At 45.9% G+C, this 12872-nt stretch overlaps 1 protein-coding gene across 1 annotated transcript in view; it reads right to left on the bottom strand.

Moving 5' to 3' along the window:
• HUNK (hormonally up-regulated Neu-associated kinase) overlaps nt 1–11422 on the bottom strand; it is a 91863-nt gene extending 80441 nt beyond the window's left edge. Inside the window, exons 1-2 of the mRNA XM_040338869.1 lie at nt 10553–11422; nt 8296–8536 (exon numbers count right to left, since the gene is read on the bottom strand). Of these exons, the coding sequence (XP_040194803.1) occupies nt 8296–8536; nt 10553–10596 (285 nt within the window). The 5' untranslated portion in view covers nt 10597–11422. The remainder of the gene's footprint in view (nt 1–8295; nt 8537–10552) is intronic.
• Nucleotides 11423–12872: the final 1450 nt, after the last annotated feature.

Below are 12872 nucleotides of genomic sequence, written 5' to 3'. Positions count from 1 at the left end.
ATCCAAGTTGTCGGAATTTCCGACAACAAATGATCGATGGAAGCTTTTGGTCAGAAATTCCAAACGTGTAGGCCCTATCGGACAATTGCAGTCGGAGTTTCTGACAACAAAAATTTGAGAGAGGGTTCTCAAATTTTCTGACAAAAAAATTCATTCTCGTAAATTCCGATCGTGTGTGGACAATTCCGACGCTCAAAATTCCACACTGAATCAAGTACGATAAGGAAGCGCTGTAACGGACTGAAAAGCATGAGGCTGAAACGCGCGAATGGTCTCTCACCAAACTTCTACTAACACAACTGGTATTGAATTTCCCTTTTCTAGTGCCGTCTTACATGTTGTAGGTCACCGCATTCTTGACGCTCGGAATTTCCGTCAACATTTGTGTGACCGTGTGTGCGCAAGACAAGTTTGAGCCAACATCTGTTGGAAAAAAATCCACGGCTTTGTTTTCGGAATGTTCGCTCATCTGTACGCGGCATTACTCCCCAAGCCTTGTCTTGGTGTCACAGGGATTGAAAGTATGGGAAAATATTCCTAGTAGACAGTTCTGACCCTTCTCTGCCATATCCACAGTTGGGATTTCAAACTGGACAGGACCAACACGAAAGGCTACAAAGAGCAGATCTCAAAAGTAGTCCCCAAAAGGTAATGAGCAACCTAATAGTGGCCCAGCCCAGCAGACTCCACTTAAAACAATACTTTAAGTGAACTAACCTAAAGTCTTCTTTGATGTCTGCCAAGTCATGTGAAAGTCAGGGTATTTCTACAATAAAATTACGGTCAAGCAAAAGAATGAGGTTTTATTACATTGAAATTTTGCAGGACCAGCCAAGCACTGAAATCCACAATCTTTCAGGCCTGGGGCATTTAAAACTTGCTCCCTTGCCACAGCAACATTTTTGTTGCTTCTACTTATTAATTGACCATTTGAAAAGTCCACAGTGCCATGGTAACTTGACTAACTTGAGATCACCTTGAGATTCACTTACCAAGAAACAAGACAGCCATCAAGGATTTATATTTAGAAAGAGCAAAATGGCAAATTCTCGCTGTAATAAGCGCACAAAGGACGCCACTTCTATTCTGAGAATTCTGAAGGAGCTGTAAAAGATGACAAGGCTCATCGAACATGCCTTTTTTCCCCAGATATAATAAGACATTCTACATTATGACGCAGGCTCTGAAACCTTGTACCTGGTACAAACAGTTAATCAAATGCTGGACCCTGTCATGAGAACTCAAGTGACACGAGTCTCAGCCCATTGTTAATCATCTCATTACATTCAAGTATCCGATGTCTATTTTTAGAAGCCATTTATATGGGGCCTTTGAAACACTGCAGAAGAAAGATAGGATTTGCTTCCCTTGAGGGATATGCATGTTAATATGGTTACAACAAAAAATACACATGAAGTGGTACATGTCAAATAGGAAGTGGCAGATAATTTAACAAAAGCCATGGCCAATTCCCATAAGGTAGGTAGTCATGCATGTAAAGAGAACCTGTCAGAAAGGATCTTTTTTGATAATGTTGAGACGTCAATCCATTATTGGAAGATACTATTGCCTTTTAACACCACTTGCATAAGCGGAAAAATATCAGCTTGCGGAATGGAAATCTTCTAGGTAAGATGTCAACTTTCTTGATCTTCTCCGCCGTAACTTACATCGTATTTCCCGTATACTGAAAGAATTTGCGCCGTAAGTTACGGCGGCGTAGTGTGACTGTGTCGGCGTAAGGGCGCGCAATTCAAATGGATGAGATGGGGGCGTGTTTTATGTTAATACATCTTGACCCGACGTAAATTACGTTTTTTTTTTAACGGTGCATGTGTTGTCCGTGGGGGTATCCCAGTGCGCATGCTCCAAATTAACCCGCAACAAGCCAATGCTTTCGACGTGAACGTAATGCTACGCAAAGCCCTATTCGCGAACGACTTACGCAAACAACGTAAAATGTTCTAAATTTGACGCGGAAACGATGTCCATACTTAACATTGAGTACGCCTCATATAGCAGGGGTAACTTTACGCCGGAAAAAGCCTTACGGAAACGACGTAAAAAAATGCGCCGGGCGGACGTACGTTTGTGGATTGGCGTATCTAGCTAATTTGCATACTCGACGCGGAAATCGACGGAAGTGCCACCTAGCGGCCAGCGTAAATATGCACCTTAGATCCGACGGCGTACTAAGACGTACGCCAGTTGGATCTAGCCCAGCTTCAGGAAGTATCTTGTTTTGTGGATATAAAACAAAGACACGCCGGAGCAACCTAGAAGTTACGCGGCGTATCAATAGATACGCCGTCGTAACTTCTTCGTGGATCTGGCCCTTTGGCTATAAGTAGTTGGGAATCAGAGAAGAGCCACTCTTATGCCGCGTACACACGCAAAATGTTCGATAGGAGCTTTTGGTTGGAAATTCCAACCGTGTGTAGGCCCCATCAGACATTTTCTGAGGGAATTTCCGACAACAAAATTTGAGAGCTGGTTCTCAAATTTTCTGACAACAAAATCCGTTCTCGTAAATTCCGATCGTGTGTAGACAGTTCCAAAGCACAAAATTCTACGCATGCTCTGAATAAAATACGACACGGAAGCGCTCGGTCTGGTAAAACTAGCATTCGTAATTGAGACAGCACATTCGTCACGCTGTAACGGACTGAAAAGCATGAGGCTAAAAAGCGCGAATCATCTGTCACCAAACTTCTGCTAACACGACTGGTATCGGACTTCCCTTTAATAGTGCCGTCGTATGTGTTGTACGTGACCGCGTTCTTGACTATCAGAATTTCCGACAACATTTCTGCGACCGTGTGTATGCAAGACAAGTTTGAGCCAACATCCGTCACAAAAAAATCCACTGTTTTCATGTCGGAATGTCCGATCGTGTGTACGCGGCATTAGTCAAACGTATGTTTTTTGGGTGTTAGTTTTGAGGACAGTTTTGAGTTTTAGGCCTCGTACACACCATAGGTTAACCAATGAAGCTGACTGATGGTCCGTCACGCCTACACACCATCAGTTAAAAAAACGATCGTGTCAGAACGCGGTGACGTAAAACACAACGACTTGCTGAAAAAAACAAACAAAGTTCAATGCTTCCAAGCAAGCGTCGACTTGATTCTGAGCATGCGTGGATTTTTAACCGATGGATGTGCCTACTAACGATCGTTTTTTTCCTATCGGTTAGGAATCCATAGGTTAATTTTAAATCAAGTTGGCTTTTTTTTAACCTATGGTTAAATAACCTATGGGGCCTACACACGATCGGTTTGGACCGATGAAAACGGTCCATCAGACCGTTGTCCCCTGGTTAACCTATCGTGTGTACGAGGCCTCAGTCATTTTTACTGTATGTGTCCCACTAGGAAGATTCAACCTCCTCTAAAGCCTTGTACACACGACCGAGGAACTCGACGGGCGAAACACATCGTTTTCCTCGTCGAGTTCCTTGTTAGGCTGTTGAGGAACTCGACAAGGCAAGTTTCTTCATTCCCGTCGAGGAAATAGAGAACTTGCTCTCTTTTTGGCTCGTCGAGTTTCTCGACAGTTTCCTCTACGAAAATGTACACTCGACCGGTTTCCTTGGCAAAAAAATATCTCCCAGCAAGTTTCTTCCTGGTTTTTGCCGAGAAACTTGGTCGTGTGTACGAGGCTTTAGTTTCTGGGTGATAGAAAATCCAAAATGTGAACGGTGTCACTGGAACAGGTTAGTGGAGAACTTCCGAAGGAGACACCTAGTCTAGGAACAGCTAGCTGTCTTAAGAAGGGGATTTCTCTCACTTCCTGTTGGGTTTATGGATTTGAAAATTAAGGAAAACCCCCTAATCGCACGTAGAAAACAATTTCCTATTCTGTCCATTAGTAAGAAAAAGGGTCTTGTTACAGATACACTTTATGAGAAATGAAAAAAATACCCAACCTACAGCGACCAAGTAACAGCTCCCCACAGATAGATCAATTTAGATGGTTTATGATTGCTTACCATGATTTATGGCACCCTATAAACCGCATGGTCATACTGTATATTCTGTGCTGTAACTGGAAAAAAATTGCCCTTTTCCTATATAATAGCGGAAGATTTTTTTTCGAATATGTGCCTTTACAATCTAAAACAGCCCGGTTGTTATGTCTGGGGCCTCATCCTGTATGGCTGTGAACTTATGCCCTATATTAAAGTATTATCCCGAGTTTTCTTATAGACAGTAATGGATGGATCAGAATAAATAACAAGTTTAAGTCTTCCCAGGTGCGGGATTACTAGCGAGGTGTGCGCAGCAGCCAGAAAATCTGGAATACTTCAGCAAGGACTGAAAGTTTTAAATGTCAGAGATTTTCATGTGAGATCCACTGGACTTTGAGCACAGGATATTATTTTACATAATGGATCTTCATACAGTACTATCATGATTGATGCACAGCTGGTTGCTAATGCTGACCATCTTCTGAAAATTCGGATTACCTGCTTCTCTATGTTTAATACCTTTTGGCGGTTATTTACTAAAGGCAAATCCACTTTGCACTACAAGTGCAAAATGCACTTGAAATTGCACTGAAAGTGCACTTGGAAGTGCAGTCGCTGTAGACCTGAGGGGGACATAGGCCCGTCGCTACAGGACAGGCAAAACAAACAATTGCTTGGGGCCCCGAGCTGGCTTGGGGCCCCCAACTTTCCCTTCCCAGGCTGTAGCATGGCCAAGCTCCTCTTCCTTCCTCCTGGAGTCCTGTCAGTCCGGCCAGGTACCGCGCGTGGTACAGGAGATTCAGTTTCCTGTTCCCGGCCAGACTGACAGGAAGTGCACACTGAGTGCTCACTTCCTGTCAGTCTGACTGGGAACACAGGAAACTGAATCTCCTGCATCACGCTGTACCCGGCCCAGGCCTGGTGACCCATAATAATAGAACACTGAACTGACAGGAGGAAGAGGAGCTCGGCCACGCTACAGTGGCAGCCTACAGGGGAGAAGGGGAGGTGAGAATAGAAAAATATAGGGACTATAGGGAGGGGGGAGGAGCAAAAACATGGGTGTAAAAAATTAGTGTAGCGCTAATGTAGGCTTTGCATGCGGGGGGGGCCCCCATTTTGCTTGGGGCCCCCAAATTCCTTCAAACGGCCCTGGGGGGACAGGCAAGGAAAATAAAAAACAGCATTTTAGCTTGCACATGATTGGATGATAAAATCAGCAGAGCTTCCCCTCATTTCAGATATTTCCCTGAGATTTACAGCAACTGCAATTTCAAGTGCACTTTGCACTTGTAGTTTGCACTTGTAGTGCAAAGTGGATTTTGCCTTTCGTAAATAACCCCCTTTGAGTCACTGGCCTAGAACATACAAGCAGTAAATGAAATCAGAACTTCTGAGTCTGAGGGGTGGATTTACTAAAGACAAATAGACAGTGCAGGTTGCAAAGTGCAGGTGCTCCAGAGCTTAGTAAATGAAGTAAAGCTTTATTTGTAAAGAATACCCAATAACGTGCAAGGAAAGTAAAAAAAAAATGCATTTTTGCTTGCGCATGATTGGATGATGGAAGTCAGCAGAACTTCTGCTCATTTACTAAGCTCTGGAGCAACTGCACTTGCAGAATGCAACTTTGCAAAGTGCAGTGTCTATTTGCATTTAGTAAATCAACCCCTATGTCTTAAGCCTCGTACGCATGATCACATTTTCGGACATCTGAACGTCCGTTTTTTGTGCTATGCTAGTCTCATGTCCAAAGTGAAAAAGGTTACTCACAATACGAAAATTTTCGTACTACAGAATACAACTTCAGAAGTGACGTAACGTGTTGAATAGTTTTGTATGTACTCTTTCGTTTCTGAACATGCGTAGTCTTGCCCCTACGATTTTTTTTCATACGCAAAACGGAATAATGAAACGAAAATCGGACGTTGAGTTTACTTCCGACAAAACTTTTATAGTCTGCACATCCAGCTTTTGTTTGATGAAAAAGCGAAATTGGCTGTCGAAAACACCGTCCTAAGGCTGCTTTCACATTGCAGCGTGGAGCCGCGGTGACGGTATAGCCGCGCTATTTGTAGCGCGGCTATACCGTCGTATTTACCGAAATATTCGGGCGCTAGCGGTGAGGTTTTAACCCCCGCTAGCGGCCGAAAAAGGGTTAATACCGCGCTTTCCCATTGATTTCAATGGGAAGGCGCGGTATAGGAGCGGTGAACTCACCGCTCCTATACCGCGGTAAAGATGCGGCTAGCAGGACTTTTGGAGCGTTCCTGCTAGCGCACCGCTTCAGTGTGAAAGCCTTCGGGCTTTCACATTGAACACTACAGGGCATGATTTTTCATGCGGTATAGCAGCGCTATTTTTAGAGCTGTACCGCATGAAAAACGCCCCAATGTGAAAGGGACCTAATGATCCGAAAAACAGCAGACATCTATATCTCCCCTGATATCTCACCAAAGCCCCCCAACAGGGCTGATAAAAAAAAAAAAAAAAAGAATTGCATTAAATAATACAAAAATTTATTGTAAAAAAAAAAAAAAAAAAACTCATTGACACTGTCAACCCCCCCCCCCCCAAAAAAAAAAAACAATTGCAAAAAATAAAAGGAAAAGTGTAAAAAATTTAAAGAATAATATTAAAAAAAACAACATACTGTCACATGAGATTAAAAAAAAAAAAAAAATAAAAAAAAAAAAAAAAAATTGTAAAAAATAAAAATTGTAAAAAATAAAAAAATAAATATAAAAAAAAAAAAAAAAAAAATACTGACACATGTGCCACTGTCACGTGAGGTTAAAAAAAAAAATATCGGTAATCGGTAATAGCGAGTACTTGAAAAAAAGTATCGGTACTTGTACTTAAAAAAGTGGTATTGGGACAACCCTAAAATAAATACAAAAGAAGTCAACCACAGCATCAAAACATTGTTGTGTCTGCAGAAATGTCAATGAATGAGTAACACTATGGATCACTTGCTTGATGTATTTTTTTTCTCTCTCTCTCTTTAAAACTTTACACACCCACTGGCACTTTGTTTAACAGCTTTTGTTCTGCCAGGTGTGCTATGTAAAAAGTGCCACAAGGTGTATATAGGACTATAAGGGCTACAAACAGCCACAGGCAGTTCCTCTGGGACAGGGACCACCCGAGTGTAAATTACTACCTAAAAAGCCCTGCCTGAGCCATCTCTCAATAACGTGACCCCGAGGAGAGGACAAGGTGATGTGCTATTGTCTGTTATCCAGATATTTACCTTTTTTTTGGTTGTAAAGGAAAAAAAATGTTGCCTAAAATTAATGGGGCAGATCCACAAAGAGAGTACGCCGGCGTATCTACTGATACGCCGGCGTACTTTCAAATTTCCTGCGTCGAATCTTTGTTTTGAATCCTCAAAACAAGATACGACGGCATCTGGGTTAGATCCGACAGGCGTACGTCTTCGGATCTTAGATGCATGCGCCGTCCGTGGACATATCCCAGCGTGCATTGCTCCAAATACGCCGCAAGGACGTATTGGTTTTGACGTGGATGTAAATTACGTCCAGCCCCATTCACGGACGACTTACGCAAACGACGTAAAATATTCAAAACGACGTCCCTAATTAACATTGGTACGCCGCATGTACGCCACCATATAGCAGGGGTAACTTTACGCCAGGAAAAGCTGTAAACGGCGTATCTGTACTGCGTCGGCCGGGCGTACGTTCGTGAATTCGCGTATCTAGCTGATTTACATATTTCTAGGCGTAAATCAGCGTACACGCCCCTAGCGGCCAGCGTAAATATGCAGTTACGATCCGACAGCGTAAGAGACTTACGCCGGTCGGATCTAATAGAAATCTATGCGTAACTGATTCTAAGAATCAGGCGCATAGATACGACGGCACAACTCAGAGATACGATGGTGTATCTCCTTTGTGAATCTGGGCCTATGATTTTAATCCTTTTAAAAAAAAAAAATTATAAGAATCGAAGATTAATTTGATCAGATGGTTGTAAAACTCTGATCATTTTTACATCTGCGGTAATTTTGCAACTTTATCTTCTGAATTCTGTTGTTTTCCCAATAAATGTTTGTCATTTAAAGTGATGAACTTATAAGAACGAGTTTACCGTCCCGACTTCAAGCAGTTGCAACGACCCAATTGCAGGGTCAATTCTTATGAATATGGTCGATGATACATTGATGTGGCCAGCAGTACAGTCCAGCACCTCTGCAAAGGTATCAGATGTACTGGAATGTGGGCACACAGAAATAATGCAATATAAGAGAACATACATTAACACAGCAAAATTGCACAGATATATACTATGGTGTGGTGTCTTACCCGCTCTCCGGTGACCACATGCAGCCCTTCTCGGACTTTGGCAAAGGAGCCCTCTCCCAGCTTCTTCCCGATCAGGTAGTTGCCCACTCTCTTGGTGTGCTGGAAGTTGCGCAGAGTCTCCCGGGACACGTTGCTCACACAGGATGGAAGGCAGGACTCTTCCAGTTGCACCGGTGCCTTCTCCCCGAGCAAGAACCTGGGGGGAGACTCACTGAGCCCATCCCCGGCCGCGGCTGGCATCCTGGAGGAGACAGAGGACCACAAGTTAGATCTACTGCAGTGAACAGCAAACCAGGGGGGTGCACAGCAATGGGGCTTCTAGTGGGTGCACAGCCCTGGCACAAATAGACAAAACTCTGGCAGAGATGGGGGCATACACAGCAATGAGGCTTCTAGTGGATAGATAGGTAATGCACAGCCCTGGTAGAGATAAGGTATACACAGTAGTATTGCTTCTAGTAGGTGCACATCCATGGCACAAATAGTAATGTACAGACGTGGCACAGATAGGTAATGCACAGCCCTGGCATAGATAGGATATACACAGTAGTATTGGTTCTAGTAGGTGCACAGCCCTGGCACAATTAGTAATGTACAGACCTGGCAGAGATGGGATATACACAGAAATAATGCTTCTAGTGGGTGCACAGCCCTGGCACGGATAGGTAATACAGAGCCCTGGCACATATAGCCAAAACCCTGGCAGAGATGGGGCATTTACAGCAATGGGGCTTTTAGTGGGTGTACAGCCTTGGCACAGATAGGTAATGCACAGCCCTGGCACAGATAGGGTATACACAGTAGTATTGCTTCTAGTAGGTGCACAGCCCTGGCACAGATAGTAATGTACAGCCCTAGCAGAGATTGGGTATACACAACAATAATGCTTCTAGTGGGTGCACAGCCCTGGCACAAATAGTAATGTATAGACCTGGCAGAGATGGGGTATACACAGAAATAATGCTTCTAGTGGGTGCACAGCCTTGGCACAGATAGGTAATGCACAGCCCTGGCACAGATAGGGTATACACAGTAGTATTGCTTCTGGTAGGTGCACAGCCCTGGCACAGATAGTAATGAACAGCCCTAGCAGAGATTGGGTATACACAACAATAATGTTTCTAGTGGGTGCACAGCCCTGGCACAAATAGGTAATGTACAGTCCTGGCAGAGTAGGCATATACACAGCAATAAGGCTTCTACTGGGTGCACAGTCCTATCAGAGATAGGCAATGCACTGCATTGGCAGAAATAGGGTATACACTATATTAATGCATCTAGTGGGTGCACAGCCCTGGCATAGATAGGTAATGCAAAGCCCTGGCAGAGATGAGGTATATACAGCACTAGTGCTTCTAGCTGGTGCATAGTCCTGGCACAGAAAGATAATTCACCGCCCTGGCAGAGTAGGGGTATTTGTGGGAATAAGGATTCCAGAGGGTGCACCATCATGGCAGAGAAGGGCAATGTGCAGCCCTGGTAGAGATAGGGTATACACAGTATTATTGCCTCTAGTAGGTGCACAGCCCTGGCACAGATAGGTAATGCACAACCCTGTCAGAGATAGGGTACACATAGCATAATTGCTTCTAGAGGGTGCACAGCCCTGGCACAGATAGGTAAGGCACAGCCTTGGCAGAGATAGGGTATACACAGTATCAAATGCTTCTAGTGGGTGCACAGCCCTGGCACAGATAGGTATTGCACAGCCTTGGCAGAGATAGGGTATACATAGTATCATTGCTTCTAGTGAGTGCATAGCCCTGGCACAGATAGGTATTGCACAGCCTTGGCAGAGATAGGGTATACATAGTATCCTTGCTTCTAGTGGGTGCACAGCCCTGGCACAGATAGGTAATGCACAATCCTGGCAGATATAGGGTATATATAGTATCATTGCTTCTAGTGAGTGCATAGCCCTGGCACAGATAGGAAATGCACAGCCTTGGCAGAGATAAGATATTACTAATATCATTGCTCCAAGTGGGTGCACAGCCCTTGCAAGGATGGGTAATGCACAGCCCTGGCAGAGATAGGGTTTACACAGTATCAATGCTTCTAGTGGGTGCACAGCCCTGGCACAGATGGGTAATGCACAGCCCTGGCAGAGTAGGGATATTCACAGCAATAAGGACTTTACTGGGTGCACAGTCCTGGCAGAAATAGGCAATGCACAGCCCTGGCAGAGATTGGGTATACACAACAATGAGGTTTCTAGTGAATGAAAAGCCCTGGCAAAGATAGGCAAAGTACATACCTGGCAAAGCTAGACAATGCACTCAAGTAAATCCTGGTAGGCATGGGCAATGCACAGCAATGAGTCCTGGCAGAGATATGCAATGGACAGTCCTGGCAGAGACTGGCAATGCACAGTCTTGGTAGAGATAGGTGTACAGCAATGAGTCCTGGTAGAGATTGGCAATGCACAGTCTTGGCAGAGAAGGGCAATGCACAGTCCTGGCAGAGATTGGCAATGCACAGTCCTGGCAATCCTCAGCAATGAGTCTCCAGGTAAGCGCACAGTCCTGGCAGAGATTGGCAATGCACAGTTCTGGTAGAGATAGGTGTACAGCAATGAGTCCTGGCAGAGATTGGCAATGCACAGTTCTGGTAGAGATAGGTGTACAGCAATGAGTCCTGGCAGAGATTGGCAATGCACAGTCCTGGCAATCCTCAGCAATGAGTCCTGGCAGAGATGGGCAATGCACAGTCCTGGCAATCCTCAGCAATGAGTCCTGGCAGAGATTGGCAATGCACAGTCCTGGGCAATCCTCAGCACTGAGTCTCCTGGTAGGCGGCGCACAGTCCTGGCACAGCCATGGTCGCTCTATATAGGGAAGGATCGGCAGCCCGGTGCAGGGAACTCCTCGCAGGTCCCGGTAGATCCGGCGGCGGAGATTTGTGAATGGGGAGTCCGGAGTCTACAGACACAAGATCCGGGCTGGATGAATGCACAGTCCTGGACGGGAGGGAGAGGCGCACACGGTGACTATAGAGCCTCATTCACTCCCAACGTGCAGTAATGTAATCCCATCCCAGGCGGCGGGGAACAGATGTGATGTGCTCTCAGCTCTACAACCCTCTCCATCCTCCCCCCTCCCCCCTCTCCTGACCGAACACACAGCCAGGGAGAGCCGCCTCACTTCTCAGGAGGGGGCGGGGAGGAGACCCGGGAGAGGAGTCATTGGTCACCCTGATCCTAGATACATACCGTGCCTTGCAAAAGTATTCATACCCATTGAAAAAAAATAAAAAATTTCCCTCTTGTTACAACCAAAAACATAAATGTATATTATTAGGATTTTATGTGATAGACCAACACAAAGAGGGTTATTTACAAAAGGCAAATCCACTTTGAACTACAAGTGTAAAGTGCTCTTGAAATTGCACTGAAAGGGCACTTGGAAGTGCAGTTGCTGTAAATCTGAGGGGAAGCTCTGAAATGAGGGGAAGTTCTGCTGATTTTATCATCCAGTCATGTACAGGCTAAAATGCTGTTTTTTCTTTTCCTTGTGTGTCCCCCTCACATTTACAGCAACTGCACTTCCCAAGTGTACTTTCAGTGCAATTTCAAGTGCACTTTGCACTTGTAGTTCAAAGTGGATTTGCCTTTAGAAAAATAACCCCCAAAGTGGCACATAATTGTAAAGTGCAAGAAAAAAAATGTTTTTTTTTTTTTTTTTTACAAATAAATGTGTGAAAATTTTGTATTCAGCCTCCCTGAGTCAATACTTTGTAGAACCACCTTTCACTGCTCCCTCGCTGGCCACCCTGGCCCCAGACACAGGGCACAGCTCCCTCAATGGTCATACTGGCCCCAGACACAGGGAACAGCTTCCTCACTGGCCACCCTGGCCCCAGACACAGGGCACAGCTCCCTTGCTGACCACCCTGGCCCCAGACACAGGGCACAGCTCCCTCAATGGTCATTCTGGCCCCAGACACAGGGCACAGCTTCCTCAATGGTCATTTTGGCCCCAGACACAGGGCACAGCTTCCTCACTGACCACCCTGGCCTAGACACAAGGGACAGTTCCTCACTGGTCACACTGGCACTAGAGAGAAGGCAGAGCTCCCTCGCTGGCCAACCTAGCCCCAGACACAGGGCACAGCTCCCTCAATGGTCATTCTAGCCCCAGACACAGGGCACAGCTTCCTCACTGGCCACCCTGGCCCCAGACACAGGGCACAGCTCCCTCAATGGCCACCCTGGCCCCAGACACAGGGCAAAGCTCCCTCGCTGGCCCCAGACACAGGGCACAGCTCCCTCAATGGCCACCCTGGCCCCAGACACAGGGCACAGCTCCCTCAATGGCCACCCTGGCCCCAGACACAGGGCACAGCTCCCTCAATGGCCACCCTAGCCCCAGACACAGGGCACAGCTCCGCTCGCTGGCCCCAGACACAGGGCACAGCTCCCTCGCTGGCCACCCTGGCCCCAGACACAGGGCACAGCTCCCTCAATGGTCATTCTGGCCCCAGACACAGGGCACAGCTTCCTCACTGGCCACCCTGGCCCCAGACACAGGGAACAGCTCCCTCGCTGGCCACCCTGGCCCCAGACACAGGGCACAGCT

The sequence above is a fragment of the Rana temporaria genome, chromosome 2, assembly GCF_905171775.1.
Source record: "Rana temporaria chromosome 2, aRanTem1.1, whole genome shotgun sequence".
Lineage (NCBI taxonomy): Eukaryota > Metazoa > Chordata > Amphibia > Anura > Ranidae > Rana > Rana temporaria.
Note: the sequence above shows the minus strand (reverse complement) of the source record. Positions and strands in the feature narration are given on the sequence as shown.